General features: G+C 49.0%; 2 protein-coding genes across 2 annotated transcripts in view; both read right to left on the bottom strand.

The window, feature by feature from the left end:
- Positions 1–21,501, bottom strand: part of Glb1 (galactosidase beta 1) — a 72,957-nt gene extending 51,456 nt beyond the window's left edge. Inside the window, exons 1-4 of the mRNA XM_038323552.1 lie at positions 21,330–21,501; positions 6,111–6,280; positions 2,369–2,519; positions 1,261–1,321 (exon numbers count right to left, since the gene is read on the bottom strand). Of these exons, the coding sequence (XP_038179480.1) occupies positions 1,261–1,321; positions 2,369–2,519; positions 6,111–6,280; positions 21,330–21,404 (457 nt within the window). The 5' untranslated portion in view covers positions 21,405–21,501. The remainder of the gene's footprint in view (positions 1–1,260; positions 1,322–2,368; positions 2,520–6,110; positions 6,281–21,329) is intronic.
- Tmppe (transmembrane protein with metallophosphoesterase domain) lies at positions 16,097–21,122 on the bottom strand. Its single transcript, XM_038323553.1, has 2 exons — positions 21,039–21,122; positions 16,097–18,661 (listed from the first exon to the last, which is right to left on the bottom strand). The coding sequence occupies exon 2, from the start codon at positions 18,549–18,551 to the stop codon at positions 17,208–17,210; it is 1,344 nt and encodes a 447-aa protein (XP_038179481.1). The 5' UTR covers positions 18,552–18,661; positions 21,039–21,122; the 3' UTR covers positions 16,097–17,207.
- Positions 21,502–23,301: the final 1,800 nt, after the last annotated feature.

Genomic DNA, 23,301 nt, shown 5'->3' with positions numbered 1-23,301 from the left:
TAAAATAAATAAATAAATAAATAAATAAATAAATAAATAAATAATTACTTTAAAGGTTTGTTTGTTTTTGAGACAAGGTCATATAACCCAAGCAAGACTCAAACCTAATATGTAGCCGAGGATAATCTTGAAATCCTGATTCTCCTGCCTCCACTTTCCAGAAGGGGCTCCAAATCTCATTATGGATGGTTGTGAGTCACCATGTGGGTGCTGGGAATTGAACTCAGGACTTCTTCTTCTTTTTTTTTTTTTTTTTTTTGGTTTTTCGAGACAGGGTTTCTCTGTGGCTTTGGAGCCTGTCCTGGAACTAGCTCTTGTAGACCAGGCTGGTCTCGAACTCACAGAGATCCGCCTGCCTCTGCCTCCCAAGTGCTGGGATTAAAGGCGTGCGCCACCACCGCCCGGCTAACTCAGGACTTCTTGAAGAGCAGTCAGTGCTCCTAACCTCTGAGCCATCTCTCCAGAACCCCACCTCTGCTTTCCGAGTGTTATGATTACAAGTGTGTGCCTCCACACCCAGACAAAATTAACATCTAATAAATCATATATTTACGACTTCAAAAGAGACTGACAAACACATGTGCTTCTTAAAGTTCTCATGTGGATTCATGAGAAAACACATGTAAAAACAACAATAATATAGCAAGAGTATAAAACAGTTCATACAGTATGAGAAACAGAATGTAAACACACAACACCCCCCACAACATACATGCACATGCATACCACACACATGCCTCCCCACATCACACATACATTACACACTACACACACATGCACGCGCGCACACACACACATGCACACAGACAGATGGAACTGAATGCCTCTTCAGGGTTTACACTAAAACAACCTCTTGTGGTTTAAAAAGATCAGACAAAGCTGTCATTTACAAATCCCTCCACAAACGCAAAGTAACAGCAGACACAGTGCTACCAGGAAATCTAGTGACATCACTCCAGAACCAACCGTGTCATTTTGACTAGCTGGCTGTGTAATACACTAAGTGTGTAGGAAGAGAAAACAAGTTATTGAACCCAGTTGGTTAACCAGGTTTCGAATTCAAAGTTATCCATTTATCAGTGAGATCCGTTCAAGCCTACAGAAGAGGCAATGTCTCCTGCAGGCTCACTGTCCGGTGAAGGGTGATTTCCACCCCACTAACCGGCACTTATACAGAAGCAGCCCTACCTTTAAACGCCTGGCTCTTTTGATATAAACTGTCCAATCTCCTATAATCCTTTAAAGGTGGCAGTAACTCACCGGGGTCAGAAGATCGAAGGACAATAGATTCTTTCTCTAGTAGCCAAGCAGGTAAGCCTCCCTACAAGACAGAAAAGCAAAAGCAGTCATCAGACTGCCCACTGCATGAAAAGAGATGAGATTCCTGTCAGCAGGGAGGGGAAAGACAGAGGGGGAAATGACCCGGGCTTCTGGGAAACTGGAATAAAGGGAAATGAAGATCACTCTATTGACAATAGTTTGAGGACCAACAACACCCCTTCCCCTTTAGTTTTGAGACTGTCTCACTATGTAGCTCTAAGCCTAAAACTGGAACCCCTATATAGTACAGGCTGGTCTTAGAGTTTTGATCTGCCTGCCTCCACCTCCCAAGTGCTTGGGTTACAGGCACGATCGCCACACCCAGCCAAATTCCCCCTTCTCTTCCTCTTTCAAAACTTATGTATGTATGTATGTATGTATGTATGTATGTATGTGGATGTTTTGTCTGCATGCATGTCTGTGCACCAGGTACACGCAGTGCCCTCAGAGGCAGGAAGAGGGTGTTGGAGCCCCTGGAACTATAATCACAGAGGGTTGTGAGCCACCATGTAGGTGCTGGAAATCGAACCCAGGTCCTCGGAAAGAGCAGCTGGTTCTCTTAATGGCTGAGCCAACTCTCCAGCTTCTTTTTCTTTCTTTCCTTTTTTCCTTCTCTTTCTTCCTACTTTAGTTTTCTTGCTGTTGTTTGGTTTTGCAGCCCTGGGGACTGACTGTGTGACTCTGTACATGCCAGGCAAGTGCCCGACCACTGGACTACAAAGCTCTTTCTATGCACACAGCTTCTCTTAATTTCTTAACTAGTCCACGAGGCAGACAAAGAGGATTCACTCCATGCCTCTGACAGGAAACCAGCTTATGTGACTGGCTAAGAGGAAACCCTGATGTCCTGGCTCAAGTCTGCTCTTCTCTGCCTGGCACCTCTTTAAAGGAACAGACACCTGTGGAGGCCCCGCACCACAGGCTCCAGTCTTTGAGCCGAAGATTGCTTTCATCTGCTTTGCCCAGACCCTACGCACACCACCACAGCCAGCAGCCACTCCTGCCTTACCCACACCCACCAGGCAGGCAGAGCCCTGCGATAGCTCACCATGTCCCACTCCGCACAGATGTAGGGCCCGGGCCTCAGGATCACCAGGAGCCCCAGTTCGTGAGCCAGGTGAATGAAATACTCCACATCGTGGTCCCCAGAAAACTCGTATTGTCCTGGCCAGGGTTCATGAAAGTTCCAGGGCACATACCTATGAAGACACGCACAGCCAAAATCCTCACAGGTGGCAGCTGAGCGGGAGGTAGGCAAGGGGAGCCCAGGCTGCAGTACCATTTGACAACACAGGCACAAGGTGGATCACTGGCCCCTGCAAAGGCTCATGGGTAAAGGTGTTGCTGCCAACCTGACCCTGTGGTGCCAATCCTGGAACCCACATGATGGAAGGAGAGTGTCAGCTTCTACACTTTGTCCTCTGTTCTCCAAACACATACTGCAGCACACACACACACATGTGCACACATGCGTGCACGTACGCACGCACACACACACACACAATGTAAATAAGGTATAATAAAGAAAAAACTTTTCTAAAAATGAGTGGGAGCATTACTGAAAACCAATACCCAGTTTGTGGCAATAACACATGACGTCTTCTAATCTCCTTTGCTTACAGACTGGTGATCGGGGAAGATCATGAAATAGAGATGAACTTGTAGATTTTGTTTGTTTGTGGTCTGGCAGGGCTACACATGATGAACTTTATTCAGAGACAATCACTCCCACTGAGGGACATGAATGGGATTCACCAGCTTCATCTGCCCAGATGAATTTTTTCAGGTAGCTGTCTTGGCCAGCTCTGTATACCTCATCCAATTCTCCTTTGTCTTCACTTTGGGTTTTTTTTTTTTTTTTGGTTTTTCGAGACAGGGTTTCTCTGCAGCTTTAGAGCCTGTCCTGGAGCTAGCTCTTGTAGACCAGGCTGGTCTCGAACTCACAGAGATCCGCCTGCCTCTGCCTCCCGAGTGCTGGGATTAAAGGCATGCACTACCACTGCCCAGCATGGCTTCACTTTGTATCTGCCTAGTTTGTCACCCTGAGGATCGAGCACAGCCTCTAACATGGAGAGCCTTTATGAGAACAATCTATATAGAAACTGACAGAAAGGAAAAAATATCTTCCAGCACACTGAAAACTTTGCTGAGAAAAACAAAATATATGTATTGTGAATTCTAATTGGTCTTAATAAAAACCCAGAGTCAGATATCAAGGTGTGAAAGCCGAAAGATCAGAGAAGCAGAGCAGCCAGCCACTAGTTCTTACCTCTATGAAATCTTCAGACTGAGTGGGGTATCCTGTCTCCAGGAATCCTCAGACTCAATGCCGTCTCTAGGAATCCTCAGACTGAATCCTGAGCTCCTGTCTCCTCCCGCCTTACATTCCTCTCTCTGCCCAGCCATATCACTTCCCGTCTCCTCCTCCCTGATGCTGGGATTAAAGGTGTGAGCCGCTACTGCTTGGCTCTGTTTCTCTTTTAGACTGATCCAATCTCCCGTAGCCCAGGGTGGCCTTCAACTCAGAGATTGCCTGCCTCCCTCTCCCTGATTGCTGTAATTAAAATCTGTGCCACCACCGCCTGGCCTCTATGGCTGCCTAGTGACTAGCTCTGCACTCTGATCTTCAGGCAAGCTTTATTTGTTAAAGCAAAAACAAAATATCACCACAAACACATGAACCCTAATTATCATGCTAAAGTAATATGAGAAATATCTATTTTAAAAAATCAAGGTTAAGTGGAACATAGTGGCCCTTGGGAAGTAGAGGCAGGAGGATTAAGGAGTTAAAGGCCAGTCTGCGGTTCCCAATAAATTGGAGGGTATCCTGGGCTACATGAGACTCTACCTGAAAAATAAACAAAGAAATGGTTGGCATAATGGTATTGACTTTTCCTGGGAGCCAGGAGTCACAGGCAGGTGGATCTCTGTAAGTTCAAGGCCAGCCTGGTCAACATAGAGAGTTCCAGGACAGCAGGAGTGGTGCAGGACAACTGTCTATATTCTGTCAATTATGTTTTAAATAAACACTGATTGGCTAGTAGCCAGGCAGGAAGTAGAGGCGGGTCAATGAGAACAGGAGAATTCTGGGAAGAGGGAAGCTTTCTCTGCAGTCCTGTCCAGACACAGAAGAAGCAAGATGTGACTACACCGCTGAAAAAAGTACTGAGCCATGTGGCTAACACAGATAAGAATAATGGGCTAATATAAGTTATAAGAGCTAATATGAAGCCTGAGCTAATGGGCCAATCAGTTTATAACTTATGGAGACCTCTGCGTGATTTTCTTTGGGACCTAATGACTGTGGGAACTGGGCAGGACAACAAACAGGCCCTTCATATTATAGAATGGCACCAACGTGTGGACAACTGCATCCACATAAAGCCCATTATTCTTATCTTTAAAAGTGTGTATGGGGGGGAGGGTTGTTGGTCAATGGCTCAGTGGTTAAGAGCACTTGCTCTTTCAGAGAATACAGGCTTGGTTCCCACCCACATGGCCTCCCACAACCATCTATAACTACAGTTCCCGGGGATCTGGCTCCCTCTTCTGGCCTCTGTGGGCACTGCATGCACATGCTATAGACATACACGCATACAAAACATCCATACCCAGTCTAGAGACCTAGTAGTCTAGTGGTAACATGCCCAGCATGTGTGATGCCTAAATTTGACTCTCAACACTGAAACTAAACCACAGAAAAATCTCCAACCACTACAAGAAGACAAAAGATTTGTGTCAGGAATACTGGGGCCAGGATATAAAAGGACCCAAACTCAACTGGCTCCCCCAAATCCGGTAGAGATACACACTTGCACGTGAGCCATTCATTCTCAGCGCGCAATCCCTGTTGGTGAACTCCATGTGTGTCCTGTAGCCCTGGAACAATCAGCCACAGTCCATTAGAACTCAGTGTGTCAACCTCTATAAGTGAACTTGGATTCATCCTGTCAGCGGCTGCAGAAACAGAAAAGTGGGACTCCCCCTGGTTATCTACTAAACCAGCTAAGGCTTTCTCTCTTTATCTTTAAAGATGGTATCAGTAATCCACATCAGCTCTATAAAAACCAGAGTGGTCAGCTGCCTCAGCTTCCCTCCCAGCTAATCATTTCATAGCATCAGAGGGGATGGGACAGGCCTGTGGGCGTGAATCCACAGCCCAGACTCAAAAGGTTAACCCAGTAAGGCAAGCTGGGTTCCAATAACCTAAGCACAAGGCTTATTCCCCTAATAAGCTGCACAAAGCAGCTATGGCTGCCTCCAAACTCCCTCATGTTTGGCTCCTTGGTGGGCCTCTGACCACTGACCTTGGCAGAAATTTAAGTTTTATGAGCTATAAGCAGGAATATGATGTCTATCTCAGACAAAGAGAACCACTCTTTCAAAAGTGCCCTGCGCTTTCCAAGAGTTCATCATCTCACACCTTCAACCTCTCTATTATTGGAGTGTGTGTGTATGTGTGTGTTATGTGTGTACACGTGCAGATCCTGCACGAGTCTGTTCTCTTCCACCACATAGGTTCCCAGGATTGAACTCAGCCTGTCAAATTTGGCAGCAGGCACCTATACCTTCTGAGTCTTTCATCAGTCCCCCACCTTTGCTTTTCAAGTTGATTTCTACTTTATGATTTCTAATGACAAAGTTCAACTGAGAAATGGTTCGTTATCTGAAAAAAGCCCCTCAGAAATCCACACAGGGCTCCCTCCTATTTGTGAGCAATGGAATAGCTGATAGGGGAGAAACAAAGCGAGGTGTGAGCATTAGCGTCTCAGCAGGACGCCCTTCCTTACATCTGGATGGCATTAAGCCCAGCCATCTTCATCTTCAGCAGCCGATCCTCCCAGTAGAAGCGGGGTATCCGGAAGTAGTGGATGCTCCCTGAGATGTAGCGGAAAGGCAGTCCATCCTTGAGGAAGCGGTCCTGGCTGTAGTCGAGCTCAAACGTCCTCCGGGAGACATTCTGCAGGAGAAGGAAGGGACCCCATGAGAATGAGGACCTTTACTTCAGAAGCGGAGCTGTGTGTGTGTGGGGGTGGGAGCAGGTGGCTTTCTGTCTGTTTCAGGGACATAATGTCTCAGTACGCTCTGCCAGTCTGGGGTAGCAAGCAAGCCACTGTTCAGCCAAGCACACGGGGTGACGTGGTTAAGAGTCACTGAGATCTCCCACTGTGGCTCTACTCCTAAAATCTGGAGCCCATAGATGTTCAAGAGCTGAGACTATATCCTCTGTGCTGTTTGTGAGCAGGGAGACAGAGGCGTGCACACACAAGCTAACAGCCATGCAGCTGGGATCACCAAGACCCACTCAGAAAAGCCTAAGAATAAAACACATGGCAGGGACCAATGGACCAGGGGCTGGGGTGCAGTGACGGAGAAGTGGAGGCAGGAGGATCAGGAATTCAGTGATCCTTGGCTACATACAGAATATGAGGTCATCCTGGGCTACACGAGACCCTGTCTCAGACAAACAAAGCAACAGATCCATAAAGCCCTCTCCTAGCTGCCATTCTGAGTCCCAGAGCGACCTGGGCAACTGTCCTCTCTGGTCTATATCTCAGCCATTACTACCAGGGTATCAGAGGACAGGAACTTTAAAGCAAGATGTTTAAAGCTGTAGGTGAGTTGATCTGAATGGTGGGGGAAGGGGTCGGAGTCAGTAAGCGCCTTTTCACAAGAACAGAAAACAGTGTGCTGCACACAGCACAGCATCAACCCTGAAATGCCCGTTACACAGTGAGACGTCACACACACACCCCTCCCCTGGCTGAAATGTCAAATAAGGAGCCAACATTTCAAGGAACCCAGTTTGGGGTTCACTTCAGGAGCTGTCAGGCAAAGTGGAACACCGCACTCTGGTGGACAAAGACAGGCAGCAACGGGCAACAGGAACTCCCGCAGCCAGGGTGACCAGGAGCTATCAGCCTACTGTCCCCCCAGTACTGACAAGCTGCCACATGCACCTTTAAGCTAGCACCACAGCCTATCGTAGCTTTGGAAGCCATCTGGAAACATCTGGAAGCAACCGTGAGGGCACCGAGTCCTAGATCGAGCGCTCCATTGATTTGTCCGTTGGATGGCTGGACGTGAAGAACGTCTCTCCCTCAGGTCTAGCTCTCTGCTAGACTAAGGTCAGATCAGCGATGATTTAGGAGCACTGTCTAGGCGGGGCTGTGCGCTTCACGTGGAATCATGTCGTGTGATGTAGGTAGACACGACCATGACCGCTTTACTGCTACTGAGGCTGAAACTGGGCAGAGAGGCAACTGCTCTGGAAGAGCTCATCCCTGGTGTACAGGACCCGGTCACAAGCACCAGGAGGCGAAGAAAAAGGCACACAGACCCAGGAGTGCAGAGTTAACTGGGACTTACAGAAGTGTGGGCCTAAGCAGCAGGCAGATTGGCTGACCTCCACAATCTGGGCTAGAAAATGAGGTGTCTACTCACGGCCTTTCCTTCCTTCCCCTGCCCCTCGTTCCTGTGCTCCTGTTTGGATTCTCAAGCTACCTGCCCCAAACCTTTGTTTCAGGTTCTGTTTGCAGAGGATTAGGACAAGTGGTACCAGGAATGGCCTCATGTGACCTTGACTGCCAGCTTAATGGAATTTAGAATCACCAAGGAGAGAGACCTCTGCCGTAAGTGTGGTGGTTGGATGAAGATGGGCTCCATGGTCTCATATATTTGTATGCTTGGTCCCTAGAATTGTTTAGAAAAGATTATGAGGTGTGGCCCTGCTGGAAGAGGTGTGTCACTAGGAGTGGCCACTGAGGTTTCTAAGGCCCAAGACTTCACAGCAGCTCTCTCTGGGGATGAGATGTAAGCTCTCTGCTACTGTTCCAGCACCATGTCTGCCTGCCTATTGCCACGCTCCCTGCCATCATCGTGAACTCTGACCCTCTCAAACACTAAACAGTCCCCCAATTAAAAGTCTTTTTTATAAGTTGACTTGGTCACGGTGTCTTTTTACAGTATGTCTGTGAGGGGGTTTCCAGTAAATTTTAATTAGGTATGGGAGACCCGCTCTGTGGGTGGCGCTATGTCATGGGCTGGGGTCCCTGGCTGAAGAAAAAGAAGCAATTGGGCTGAGCACTGGCATTCATGTCTTGCTTTCTTCTGTGGACACAATGTGACCGGCGCTCCACACTCATGCCATCTTACCTCCCCAACAAGATGGACTGCATCCTCACACTGTGAGCCAAAAATAATCCCTTAAATTTCTTCTGTCTGAGCAAAGAAAACTGTAACAAATACACCTAGACATGGGTTGTGGGTCAGCATCTGGAGCTTTTACAGGTATCAACTAGCAACCAGACCTTACAGCTAGTGTTTAGTGGGTGAGCAAGGAGACCCCAAAAGGCATGCCATGCTCCTCTCCTATGCTGGACAAAAGAGGCCCAGGTTAAGGGGGGCAGGATTTGGCATGTTTTATTTTTAAATCTTGTGTGTGTGTGTGTGTGTGTGTGTGTGTGTGTGTATGTGTCACAGCACTCACGAGGAGGTCAGAGGACAACTGTGGAGTGAGTTCTCTCCCTCCTCCTCTCTGTGGGTTGTGGGATTGAACGCAGGTCATCAGGCTTGCACAGCCAGCCAGCCTTGCGGTCTCTCCAGTTCCTGGTAAACCAAAAGAGCTAAGTTGTGTACGAGCTCCTGCATGAGGAGATTCCTCCACAGGCAGAGCGCTGGCTTTTATGGATCCAGTGAGAGTTCCAGAACTTACTCTTCCTTAAGATAAACATGGAGGAGACAACACTCCTGGAAGAGCTCAGGTTCTCCTCCACCGAGGTTTAAAGGTCATCTTCACCGAATCCCATCTGACCCACGTAGTAAGAGCACCAGGCTGCATTCCCGCCCAGCTCCCGCATGGCTAGCTTTACATCCAAAATAACAACATACAAATTGTATTCATTTAAACATTGCTTGGCCCATTAGTTTTAGCCTCTTATTGGCTAATTCTCATATCTTGCTTTAACCCATATTTAGTAATCTGTGTAGCACCACGAGGCGGTGTCTTATCAGGATCTTAGCCTGTGTCCGTCTCGGAGAGGAGAGCTATGGCATCTGCCTGAGGCGTCTGTCTGACTCTGTTTTCTTTTTCCCACAATTTTGTTTTGTCTATTTCGCCTAATTTTCGTCTATTTCTAATTTTCTGTTCTATTAAAGGGCCAAGGCAGTTTCTTTATTAACCAATGAAAGTAACACACAGACAGATGACCCTCCTCCATCAGACCCACCTGTGGGGTCGTGCTAATAACATAAGCATCACGGTGGACAGCAGTGGGCTGTTCATAACAAAGCATGGCTCCAAGAGCAGGTACCACAGGGTTATCGTAAGAGCAGAGACCATGGCCTCCAGCACTTGGTTGGTTGACCACATGGGAATCTTTTTGTCCCTCAAGAGGCACAAAAGCAGTCTGTGTGATTCACCCTCTCCTGCCACAGGGCCACAGTCACCGCCCAGCTCATGAGGCTATGACTGTTAGGACACCTGTTATGGTTTGAATGTGAAATGTCACCCATAGGCACAGAATCCAAACATCTGGTCTCCAGACAATGGCACTGTTTTAGAAGGTTGGGGAACATTTTGAAAGCCAGCCCTTGATGGAGGAAGCCTGTCACTGCAGGCAGGCCTTAAGGTATATAGTAGGCCAATTCTACCTCCTGATTGCTCACACAGTGTGACCACCATACCTCAGCATGCCTCCCCCCAGGATGGACTGCAGCTCCTTCATCTGTGACTCACATGGTGGGAAAACTGACTCCCAAAAGGTGTCCTGTGATCTCCACACGTGTGTAGCATGTGCACATGGACATACGTGCATACACATACAAATAGATGTAATCATTTTTAAGAAGTGAGCCCCAGTAAAACCTTTGCTCCATAAATTGCCTTTGCCAGGTGTTTTGTCACAGGGATAAGAAAAGTAACTTAAGCCGGGCGTGGCAGCACGCACCTTCAGCCCCAACATTCCAGAGACAGAGGCAGGCACAGCTCTGAGAGTTCAGGCCAGCCTGGTCTATAGAGCGAGTTCCAGGACAGCCAGGGCTACACAGAGAAACCCTGTCTCAGAAAACCAAAAAGGAAAAAGAAAGAAAGAAAGAAAGAAAGAGAGAGAGAGAGAAAGAGAGAGAGAGAGAGAGAGAGAGAGAGAGAGAGAGAGAGAGAGGAAGGAAGGAAGGAAGGAAGGAAGAAAAGGAAAAAGTAACTCATCTGACAACCCACAGACTGTCCTGCTCATCCAATATATGAACGACATCATGTTATTTGGACGGGGGAAGAGGGTAATTCTCAAAGAAGCAGTAAGACCAACAGCAGAGGTAGGGGATCTAAACAGTCAGTCATTTCTTTTTTCTTTTTCTTTTTGGTGGGGGCTTGTCTTTTGAGACAAGGTTTCTCTGTATAGCCCTGGTTGTCCTGGAATACACTCTATAGACCAGGTTGGCCTCAAACTCAAAAGATCTGTCTACCTCTGCCTCCCCAGTGCTGGGATTGAAGGTGTGCGCCACCACTGCCCAGCCTCTGGTCATTTATAACCTTCACTGCCAAGGAAAATGCACTTTGTGGTTCCAAAGCAATCAGTCCCTCTCAACACTGAAGGACCCCATGAAGATCCTATCTCAACAACCAGCTTCATCTGGACTTCCTGAGCCAGGGCACCATTGACACATGGAAGGTTAACAGAAAACGGGAGGACGGCTGGGGAGGTGGTTCTGGGGTAAAGAGAACATTTACCGCTCATCCAGAGGCCCCAGTCCAGCTCCCGGCACCCACGCCATACAGCTCACAACTGCCTGTAATTCCAGCTCTAGAGGATCCTACGCTTCCTCTGGCCTCCTGCACACAGGGTGCATATAAACTCACATAGGCACACACATGCAAATAAATAATAAAATCTTTTCAAAACGAGGAGGCAGAAGAGAAGAGGGGAGACGAAGAAGAAAGCAAAGGAGGAAAAGGGAAGACAGGAGCTAGCCTCTAGTAGTCAGAAAACCCCTCCGATTTGCCCAGAGTACAATTCAACCCCCTCTGAATGAACGGAGACGGAAATGGCATCAGGAGTGATACATCTTTATTTCACACTTGCAGGGTGTAGTGGCATCAGTGTTTACAAAGATTGCAACCACAGGAATATGAAACAAAACGTAATTCCAAGCAACCACACTGGATGTTCAGGCTCCCTCAAGTCCCCGCCACTACCATACACATAATGCACAAATATTGGAGGATTTTTTTAAAAAGGCAGTACACACAAAACACCCTTAGGCCGCCAGTACTCCTTAAGAGTCCAATAGTGACCAGTGTGGGTTTCAGCATCTTTAAAAAACAAAACAAAACGTTAACAGTAACAGTACAGGTATCAATGGGTAACTTGAACATCTCCTTCAAGAATTCTAGTCCTTGGGGCTAAAAATGAATACATATCTGCATCCCTTGTGCACGTTCCTGGACTTGGACAAAGAGTAAAAGCAGCTTGGTGACATCACAGGTGAAGAAGGGTCACAACTTGGCCTCCAGGTCTTTTGGGAGAAAGCTGGGAAATTCCTATCTCCACAGGCCCTGTCAACTCACCCGAGGGGCCTGTGGAGCTCTGGGCAGGGACACCTCAGCTCCAGGTTGGAAAAACCCAGCTATCCACTAGCAACCTAGGGCTATGGAAAGAGAGGGGAGGTGGCTGGGAAGGCTTTGCACACCTAAGACCTCAATAGTCCCTTAAGGTCACATATAAAAGAGAAAGCCAACAGCGATTCCAGATGACCAGACGCTCAGAGGCTGCTGTGATCTGTACTTCACTTCCGATAGATTGGGGAAGAGCAGCAATTGAGGTCCACGGTGACAATACCCCAAGGGACAGATTTACAGATACCTGCTCTATCCCGCATATCTGCTTATTAATTTTGTTTATTCATATATGTCTCGTGTTAAAACTTTTTTTTTTCACATTTCAAAGGTCTGGCTAAAAAGAGGACGGTGCTAGGGGAGAGGCAGAGGACAGCGAGAGGGAGGGGGGACAGCGAGAGGGAGGGGGGACAGCGAGAGGGAGGGGGGACAGCGAGAGGGAGGGGGGACAGCAAGAGGGAGGACAGCGAGAGGGAGGGGGGACAGCGAGAGGGAGGGAGGACAGCGAGAGGGAGGACAGAGAGCAACGAGCACCTTGGGTCTGGATCCTCACCTTCCTGCACTTCTGACCAGTGATCAGCTTAATCTCAGCGGGGAGAGGAAGAGACAAATGTATAGTTTTAAAAAATAAAACTAGGAAGCTGGAGAAAGGGCTCAGTGAGGACCCGAGTCGGGCAACTCAAAACCATTTTTAATTCCAGCTCCAGGTCTTTGGCTTCCTCAGGCACCAGCACTCATGTGCACACGCCCACGTGTAAGACACAAAGACCTACACATGATTAGAAATAAAAACAAATCTTTAAAAAAATGGTTGAGTAAAGGCACCTGGCATCAAGCTGAACAACTCCAGAGACCCACACGGTAGGAGAGAAAGACATTCTGCAAGCTGTCCTCTGACTTCCACATCAGGACTGTACACACATGCACATACATACACACACACTTTATACACACACACATACAAATTAATTTTAAAATATGCATTACATAGTCGGTGGTGGTGGTACATGCCTTTAATCCCGGCATTCCAGAGGCAGAGGCAGGTGGATCTCTGTGAGTTTGAGGCCAGCCTGGTCTACAGAGTTGAGTTCCAGGACAGTCAGGGTTACACAGAGAAACCCTGTCTTGAAAAACCAAACCAAACAAAATAAAATACACACACAAAAAAAACCCACAAAAATACATTAAATAAAAATGCCCTCAATTATTTTCATCTACTTCTTTGTGCAAGAGGAATGTTACAGACTTAAAGAGACATAGCACATACAACATACATAGCAACACAACATATGGAACTTTTTCAGACTTTGTTTCAAACCAAAAAAAATTGTAAAAAGACAGTTCCTTGAGAAATTAGAGAAAATCTGGGCATGGTGGTGCATGCCTTTCATTCCAGCCCTCAGGAGGTAGAGGCAGGAGGATTCTCCTGGAGTTTTAGGCCAGCCAGGGCTACCTATTGAGACCCTGTCTCCAAAACAAACAAACAAACAAACAAACAAACAACGAAACCAAAACAAACACGGGAACAGAGATCAATGAAATAATAACCAGAAAAAAACAGCACAAAAGGAAAAACAAAATATATATTTGGCAACAACACAATCAACAAACCCTTAGCTACACTCCAACAAATGAATTTGGAAAGGAAGAAGGAACACTGCAACTGGCACCCCAGAAATAAAGATAATGGTCAGAGAATAGACATGGTGGCTCATGTCTGTAATCCCGAGAGTCAGGGGGCTGAGGCAGGAAGAGCAGCTGGCTCCTTAGTGAGACCAGTCAGGGAGGGGAGGGAGTTCCACAAATACCTGTGAGCCAGGCGTGCTGCAGAACCCGGAGGCATGAAGGACGTGAAGGAGGAAATAATCTATTATGACCAGAGCCGGAGGAGAGAGGAGCTGAGAACAGACTAGCTGTTTCCCTTCTAAAAGGAAACATCATCTCTTTAGAGAATTATTCTATTCATATTGCTGTGTGTGTGCCATGTAATCTTTGTGTTAAGTGTGGGCACACACCTGGCACAACATACACGGGGTTGTCAGAGTACAGCTCTGTAGAGTCAGGTCTCTCCTTCTACCACGGGGTTCCAGGGAAGGAACTGAAGTCAGGTTTTGTGGGCCTGTCACCCACTGAGCAACCTCACTGGCTCTGATCACAATTTTTCCTTTCTCTGGTGATCCTGAGACTGAGCCTAAGGCAAGTTCTCTGCCATTGAGTTGTAATCCCACCCCCTCTGTTAACAGAAAAGTTTGGTGAACCAGAGAGTTAGAGAGGTTAAAGGAGCCAGGTGTGGTGACACATGCCTGGCATCCAGCTCTTGGGAGGCAGAGGCAGGAGGATGGCTGTAAGTTGAAGACCATCTGGTATACACAGCAAGACCCTGCGCCTGCAAAGATAAAAACGAACACAACAGCAGAATGGATGACATGCGCACTGGTCACAAGGCGACGGTATCAACCGTGAGACCCAGGGTGGCCAAAGATAACTTCATCAAGCTTAGCGTAGAGCCCTGAAGAGAAAGACTCAGAGATCAAGGAGCCAGTAAAAGTAACAGAAAAGGTGAGAGTCGAAGAGCTCCCGGTGGCACCAGGAGGTTGGTGGGAAAAGATGTCAAAATCACTCTGGTGGGATGCAAAACAAAGCGGAACAGAGAGTGCGGTCATGATCCCAAAAGGGATCGAGTCACCAGAAATGGAGAACAAAGTGACCTTCGTGAGGCTGGAGGGGTGGTGCCCAGCGGGACTGGAAGAGATGGGGCTGAGTGGTGGCCCTCTCCTAGGATCCCATCAATAATAAATCATAGTTTTTACAAAGTCTCTCCCAGGACACTGAAATCCTGTGGGAGGTGAGAGGGGGACGAGACTCACAGTTTCATGACAAAGCTATTTCTCTCTTTCTCTCTTTTTTCTTCAAAACAGGGTCTCGTGTAGCCCAGGGTGGCCTCGTGTAGCCTAGGATGGCCTCATGCTTACTAGTAGCTTTGAACCTTCCAACTGTCCCGTCTCCACTGAGTTGGGGTTACAGGTGTACACTGTTGGAACTGGTGGTCCACTGTCAATGTCTTATCTGCTGGGAGACAAGGATGCTTGAGTAGCCTCCTGCACCCCCCAGACCCTGTCACACCAGAAGGGCAAGGCGATGAAGAAGACGGGAATGGACAAAGCAGAGTGTGCACAGGAAACTCGGCACATGACAGGAAGGAGCTCTCAGTAGGTACCACACGGACATCTGGACTCGGTTGGTGGGCAGCGTGCCACCCACTGACAGGCCCCAGGCCTGGCTGCTCCAGAGACTCTCCAGGAACACTCCTCAGCAGGTCTCTGATGAGCACTAAGTGCCCACTGTGGGCACATACAGTCCCCACACTTTCCCAGCAAAGCAGCCTTGAGGTAGATACAAGAATTACACCCATTATGGAGCTGAAGAAAGCCAAGAATCTAGGAGGAACTGTCACTCACTGTCATACATCAACTCTCCCTCATAAGCAGCAGGAAGCTCCTCTCTAGGCAGAGGGTGTCTGTCTGCATCTCCTTCCAGAGGACTCTCAGCTCTGAGTCTAAGCTACCCAGATGGTCCTGAACACATCTCAATGGCTTTCCGCTATAAAAAGAACAGTCTTTCTCGCGCCCCTAGCAAAGGCTGAACCAAGAAATCTAGACAGTGCACCAGTAGCTCCTTTTGTCTCTTTTCTTTTTCTTTCTTTCTTTTTTTTTTTTTTGAAAAGATTTATTATGTATACAGTGTTCTTCCTGCAGGCCAGAAGAGGGCACCAGATCTTATTATAAATGGTTGTGAACCACCATATGGTTTCTGGGAATTGAACTCAGGACCTCTGGAAGAGCAGCCGGTGCTCTTAACCCCTAAGCCATCTCTCTAGCCCCACTTTGTTTTTCTTGTAGGTCTAGAAATCCTAGGGATGACCCTGTGCTTCTGTGGCCAAAGGTCAGGGTAGATGGATATGAATTCCCCCATCAGGTAAGACCTGTCATTTCATAGCCAGGGCCTGAAGGAACCTGCCAGGGGCGGAGCTGGATCACAACCATATCGGCTTCGGTTTTCCTATGGGTGGTCAAGAAACCTCAGCTTCTCACCAAAATAAAAAAAAAAAAAGAAAAAAGAAAAAGAAAAAAAACAGACCCAAACCTGAAGTAATGGGTGGTGGTGGTTCCAATCTCCTGACTCATTCAACAGATGGCCTCCCCCCATCTAGCTATGAATGAACTGAAGCCAGCCTCAAACTCACAAACCACCGAGGGGAACATGGGCTCTAGGGTCTTGTTTAATGTTTATCTGTGCTTAGAATCCTGCATTCACCATGACCAATAAAGCTTCTTAACCATCGGGCCATAAAATGAACTTTTAGAAGGACTTATCTCCCTCTTCGCATGTATGTATGCACATGCGTGCGCGCACACACACGTACTCTCTCTCTCTCTACCTTACATATAGTTTTGTTTTGTAACTCAAAGCCGGGCACATTTGAGTTCCAACTAGACAAGCGCTCTGGTACCGCGTCACACTCCCAGCCTTCAAACACACCCTATCACATCCCGTGTCCCTTCCTCACCCTGAACACAGAAGCAGCCTGTCCTTATTATCCTTGGTTTCTGCATCCAAGAGGACACAGAAGCAGGGTTCAGAGCCGCGGAGATCTCAAGAGACCGCGGAGTCATCACCCACCACGACTCCCAAGACTTCTTCTCCAGCCACCAAGCCAAGCAATCAGAACCCCTCAAGGTCCAGACAGGAAGGGCCCTGTGCTCTGGTGATTCTGCTGATGTCAACAAAGGTGAACTTGGTGCACAGAGGAGGGAAGGGTTACCCTCCTCTGGCAAGCAGAGGGAAGGTCACCTGACCTCAACCTGGTCCCTGCCCAAACCAACTGTCTCTAGACCAAGAAACTTCAGAACCCACCCAAGTCCTAACCAGGGTTAAACCCGCAGGAGACAAGCGTTCTTGCTCCTCCCTGGGTCTGAGCAAGAGGTGTCCTTTCCCACCACGCCACCGTCTGCACAAGGGCCCTTCTCTACCGCAGTTGAAAAACAAACGCGTGTTCGCATTTACGTGGCCAAGTGAGTGGACTCACAGGTGAACTACCAAAAAGCAATGGATTTTCTGAAGAGTTCAACCAGCCTGAACTTGCCAGGCAGCTCCACTGCAAATTGCTGAACCCAGCAGGCTGGGGCCAAAGGGTGCTGTGCTGGGCAGGGCCGGAGCAGGAGATGGATGAAGGTGCTGAGCAAGGACAAGGCAGGGCAGGGCCGCTGGGGCAGGCTTAGGGAGCCCGCCACAGGATGAGTTCTGTGATTTCTGCCCTGCTCCCCAACCTCATGGGTATCCCATAGTAGGCTGTGCCCGGACTGACGTACACAAATGTAGCCTGGCCCACTTGGTAGAGACCAGCAAAGAAAGGGTTCAGGAGATAGGCTGCAACATTCCAGGGGAAGATCTGCCCGGCGTGAGTGTGTCCGGAAAGGATCAAGTTTATATCTGGCCGTGCCTGGAGGGCCCTCTTGGCAGCCAGAGGCTGGTGAGCCAGCAAGATGGTGGCACCATCTGGGCTGCAGCCCTCCAGAGCCTTGTCAAGGTCCATGCCATGGCCCGAGTAGTGAAGGATGTCTGCTTCTATGTCATCCACGCCCGCCAAGCAGACCCACTCCGTGTCGGCCCCACGGCCGTCCTGGTCCCTGGGGGCGGAAATCTTCACGTTCTCATTATGCAGAGGCCGAACATGCAAGGATTCCAGCAGGGTGAACCAGTTGCTGACATCTGAAGTGTAGTACTCGTGGTTACCTGTGACGAAGTAGGTGCCAAGACGGGAACGGAGCTGGCCCAAAGGAGCAACTGCTGTCTGCAGGACGGAGGCTTCCGAATCAGAGAGGTCCCCCACGATCACTGTGATGTCTGGCTCTAGCGTGTTCACCATCCTCACAAACATCTCCATCTTGGTCCTGCCCACTGTGGGCCCCAAGTGAATGTCCGAAAGGAGCACTATCTTGAGGTTATTCAAAGAGGGGGGTAGCTGATGGATGGGCACCTCCACGGTTTTCACCACTGGGGGCTGGGCAGCGTTCAGAAGGCCAACGGTACTGAGCACAGCTGTCACTGCCACGGCCAGGGCAGGCCTAAGCACCAGGTGCCTTGTCTTGTCAAGGCTGCCCACCACCCTACCGCTGCGCCAGGCTAAGAACTGGTAGGCCTGCTCCATGGCGTTCAAGATACAAAGGAAGAAAACCATGATGATGTACGCACCCAGGCAGGAGTAGGCTGCTAAGGAAAACACGTAAGGTTCCTCGGCCACCAAGAAGAGCATGGTGAAGAAACTGGAATGGGCCAGGGCCAGGAATGCCAGGACAACCAGCTTCCAAAGCTGGAAACAGGTCGATTCCATGGCAGGGGAATGGCTGAGGTTGCTTACGGTGCTCCGCCAGATGTACAAGGAACCAATGAGCATGAGCGAGTTGACAAACAGGGCCAGCTGCAGGCGGAACAGCCAGCGCCAGGCCTGCAGTTCAAGGGCCTCAGCCAGAAAGGAGCGGGAGAGGATCATGGACATGAAGACAGTGGCTGCCGCCAGGGCAGCCTTGGAACCCAGGGACAGCTGCCTGAAGAGGGCCATTCTCTCGGCTCACGAAGAGTCCCCAGCAGCTCAGGCAGGTGGACTCTGGAAGGCAAGTGACTTCTTTAGAAAGGACAGTGGCCAATGAGAGACTTCCAGATCAGCTCCGCCTGCAACCAGGAACTGGCATCAGCTTTATGGGATAGATCATTAAAACATTCTCATCCCCATTCAATAAAAGACCAGAGACCACTCACACAGCTCCTGCCTGCCTCAGATACAAAGCACTCAAATACCAGTTAGTTGCTCGCTATGCTTCAATATTAAAATATGCCACAATCATGACAGGACGCGCGATGGACAGTTTTATTTTGCTCTTTCCTTCTTTCTGTTCTTTCGTGACAGGTCTCATGTAGGCCAAGCTGGCCTAGAAGCCGTAAAGTAGCCAAGTATACCTCCAGCTTCTGATCCTCCTTTCACCTAACAAGTGCTGGGGTTAGAGGTGTGCTCTACCACGGGCAGGTGGTTCATGTGGTTCTGAGGATGGAATCGAAGGCATCCTACCAGTTTCCATTGTCTTAACAGTGTTTCCTATTTTAAAGGTTCCCCAAAACGGGTATGAATTGTTGCCTTTTCTGAATAATAGGAGAAACATTCTAAATGATCAGTTGTCTGTGTGAAGTCTAGGGAACATCTCTCCCTGAGTCAAAACTACTCTCCTAACAATATTAAACCCTCCTAACAATATTAAACCCTCCTAACAATATTAAACCCTCATCACTGCCTTGCCATTCTCTCTTCCAGTGAGTGCACAATAGAGTTTTTCAAAGACCACCAACACGTGAGTTCCCTGCAGACTGCAAAGTTCAACAGAAAATGCTGAGTTCTGAGGATGGGGGTGTAGCTGAGTTCTGGGGATGGGGTGTAGCTGAGTTCTGGAGGTGGGGGTGTAGCTGAGTTCTGGGGATGGGGTGTAGCTGAGGAGTTGGTAGAGTGACGAGCATGAACAAAGCCCCGGGTCCCATCCTCAGCACCACATAAGCAGGCATGGTGGTGCACACCTCTGTCCCTGGCATTTGAGAGGTGAAGGCAGAAGGATCAGAAGTTCAAGGCTATGTCTGACTATACACCAAGTTAGAGGCCAGCCTAGGCTTCATGAAACCCTGTCATTAAAAACAAAAGAAGTTAAGACCCTGTCTGAAAACTCTGATGAGATACTTCTTTTTCATACAATGTATTTCATTCAATTGATTTATGGCTTCTTAAGAAAGTACACATTTTATGGCCTTTAATTCCTGCACTCTGGGAAGCAGAGCCAGGCAGATCTCTGAGTTAGAGGTCATCCTGGTCTACCCAGTGAGTTCCAAGACAGCCAGGGCTACACAAAGAAACCCTGTTTCAAAAAAAAAAAAAAAAAAAACAGAAAAAGAAAGTGCACATTTTAACTCATCATCTAAGACTAAAGTTGAGAATTAATATTGAAAAAAAAAGAAAGCTGTCAGCTGTTATTTCTAACAGCTCAAGAGGGTACCTAGATTCCGATGAGAAAGCAGCCTTTTCAGGGGCCTCTCCCAGGGCATCTTACCTGACGTCTCCTACTTCTCACCTGGTGATTTAAAGCTGACTGATGACCTCCATAAATCCTTATCTCTTCCCGCCCTTACTGATACTAAAGGAGTTCCGCCCTCTACCTAGCCGTTCCCATCAGCCTCGGCCCCACCGGTTCTCAAGGACAGCAAATTCTGCTGGAAGCAGCAGGCACACTCAACTAGCCTTAAATGAAAGCATTCTCAGCAACTGTTTTCAAAAATCTTAAAAGTTTCACCTCTGGTTTTTTTATTGTTTTTGTTTTTCGAGACAGGGTTTCCCTGTAGTTTCTAGAGCCTGTCCTGGAGCTAGCTCTTGTAGACCAGGCTGGCCTCGAACTCAGAGATCCGCCTGCCTCTGCCTCCCGAGTGCTGGGATTAAAGGCGTGCGCCACCACCGCCCCGCAAGAATTTTTTGCAAGGCTCAAAGTCTACTAACTTGCACTTTAACTTAGCCCCGCTTCTCGCCCGACTCAGTCCGTATGGAGGGCCCCACGCTGATTCGCTCAAAGTGCAAAGAAGCCGCAGCCGCGTCCTACCAAGCAGTGTCCCCTTCACAGGTTCGGTGCGGACCTCCCCAGGTGCCCAACGCACCCAAGCCACTCACCGCCGCCCCCCACGCCGCCGAGATCTCGCCTGCGGCAGTTTGCCTCTTCCCACCCTCCACCCTAAAAGAGGAAGGCTTCCGGCAAGGTGATGAAACACCCCAAACTAAAAGCAGCCAGCAGGTGGCTAGCGAGAAGCGGACACGATATTTGAAAAGGGAAAAAAGCAAATATTTCTGTGACCCCACTGCAGGAGCCTCTCCTGACCCCACTTTTCTCCTTCCGGAGCTCTCCGTGAAGCCCGAACTCCGCAAAGATCGCACTCCGCGCCACGGCCCGCGGAGCCCTCCCGCAGCCCCCCGGGCAGCCTGGAGCCCCTCTCCCCAGAAACAGAAGCTGGAAAGCTGCGGGCGCACCTCAACCTAGCCCTCGATCGCGTTGCACAAACGGGGAAGCAAGTCCGCGCGCAGGACACAGCCGCAGCGGAACCCACGCGCGCCAGCTACCAGGAAGGACGCGCGCCCCGCCCGGCTGCCCGTCCGCCCCCTACGGGAGGCCTGGCCACTGCCTGCGCCTCGGCGGCCTGCCTGCTCGGAGGGGTGACCGAAGGTCCCCCGGATTCCCGCTTTGCAGAGCCACGGCTCTCCTCGGCCTCTGGCCGCTTCCCAGCGGCGGAGCGTCCCCGCGCGGTGGTACCGAAGACTTACATAGACACTGTGTGCAGCGCCCAGCAGCAGCGGCGCCGGTAGCAGGAGCAGCGTGCACAGCGGTACCCGGAGCATGACGGCGATCGGGAGGGATCTCTCCACTCAGCCGGGGGCGCTCTGGCCAGCCGCTGCGCCTCCCGGGGGGCTGAGGACCCTCAGCCTGGACCCGCCCCGGGAGGACCCGCCCCCAGCTCCGCCCCGCTCCGCCCCGGGGCTCTGGGCTCGGAGTGGAGCCCCAACCTCTCCTGGCCACGTGACACCGGAGCAGCTGTTGTTTAATCATTTCCCGCATCTGAATGGCAGCTCCGCTTGGTTAAGCGCAAGGGTTGGTGATCCACGAGGGCCTTCAGGCTGTCCCGGCTACCAGGAAGGAACTGGACAGGGACAAGGAAAACAGCCAGTCCTCGGTGCTCGGCCAGTAGAAGCCTAGCCCGGTAGACCCTCCTTAGCACGTGATCTAACCCTCACGAGGTGTGGTCCACAGGCCAGGCAACTAAAACCTGGAAAAGGCGCACTCTGGTCCCCAGCGCCGGTGCCCTGACACACACAAACTCTAGGACAGGACCCAGCTCTGAGTTTCAGTGCACGCTAAAGTTGGAGAAGCGCTGCACTAGGTTCCTGAGGAATTCTAAGTGTGACTCAGCTAGGGTGAAGTTATTTTCAACTGCCAGGAGAACAGCAGCTCTTCCCACCGGTAACTTCTGATCTACTGCCTCCCATTTGCTGGAATTAGTCATGTGCCACCTCCCCTGGTTTAAGTAAAGTTGATTTAAATGTGCAGACGTGGGATTTTCCAGCTTTAATTAGTTGTCATGTCTAAGAATATTCATTTATTTTAAGCACCGTCTCATTTTATTCATCTATTTTTGCAGTGCTGCGGGTGGTCACAGGTCCTCATTAATGCCAGGCAAGTACTCTACTGTTGGGCCATATCCCCAATCCCTAGTTTCTTTCTTTATTTCCTGTGTTCTCTTATTTATTTATTTATTTATCTGAGACAGCTTCTCACTATGTATCCTCTGACCTTCACATGTACACCATGGCACACACTCATGGACACACAGAAATACACACATGAACATGTATACAGAAATATACACTATATACATATATGAATAAATAAATATTCTAAGTAAAGCTGGTTTTTAAATTTAAGTTTTTAAAAACAGGATCTCAAGTAGTACAGACTGTCCTCAAACTTACTACAGTTTTTTTTTTTTTGTTGTTGTTGTTGTTGTTTGGGTTGTATAAGACAGGGTCTCTATTATGTAGCTCTGGCTGCTCTGAAACTCTATGTGGAACAGGCTGGTCTTGATTAAGGGTGTGTACCACCGTGTCCACTCTCACATTCTATTTTGATAATAAATGTGCAGCTAAGTTACATGATTGACAGACGAGAGTTTAAAGTCCTCGTCATTTTCGCACCCGGATCTCTAGTTTGGCCTTTACAGTTAGTTCTATCCTGGGGGTAGTATGGTGTCTCCCCCTTGTAATCATAATGCTTTAATGCTACAGGGGCTGAGGCAGGATTGTCACAAGTAAGAGGCTAGCTTGGGTTACATGTCACTTTACATAGACATGCCTAGACCTGATGTTTCTTCTTAGTAATTTTTCCACACATGAAGCCCCTCACTCACACGCTGGCTGCATGTTCAGAGCTGTATGCTCTGCTTAGGGACCAGCTAGATCACTCTCTACTGCAATGGTGTCAACCCCTATTTCTTCTCTTTTCTTTTTCCTTTTTTTTTGGGGGGGGGGGAGTTCGAGACAGGGTTTTCTGTAACTTTGGAGCCTGTCCTGGAACTAGCTCTTGTAGACCAGGCTGGCCTTGAACTCACAGAGATCCGCCTGCCTCTGCCTCTGGAGTGATGGGATTAAAGGTGTGCACCACCACTACCCGGCTTCAACCCCTCTTTCAACAGCTGAATAAAGTCTTCCTTTAATTTTTTTTTTAAGACAGGATTTCTCTGTG

Source organism: Arvicola amphibius, chromosome 3 (genome assembly GCF_903992535.2).
Source record: "Arvicola amphibius chromosome 3, mArvAmp1.2, whole genome shotgun sequence".
NCBI classification, from domain to species: domain Eukaryota; kingdom Metazoa; phylum Chordata; class Mammalia; order Rodentia; family Cricetidae; genus Arvicola; species Arvicola amphibius.
The sequence above is the reverse complement of the archived record's forward strand: the minus strand, read 5'-3'. Positions and strand labels throughout refer to the sequence as shown.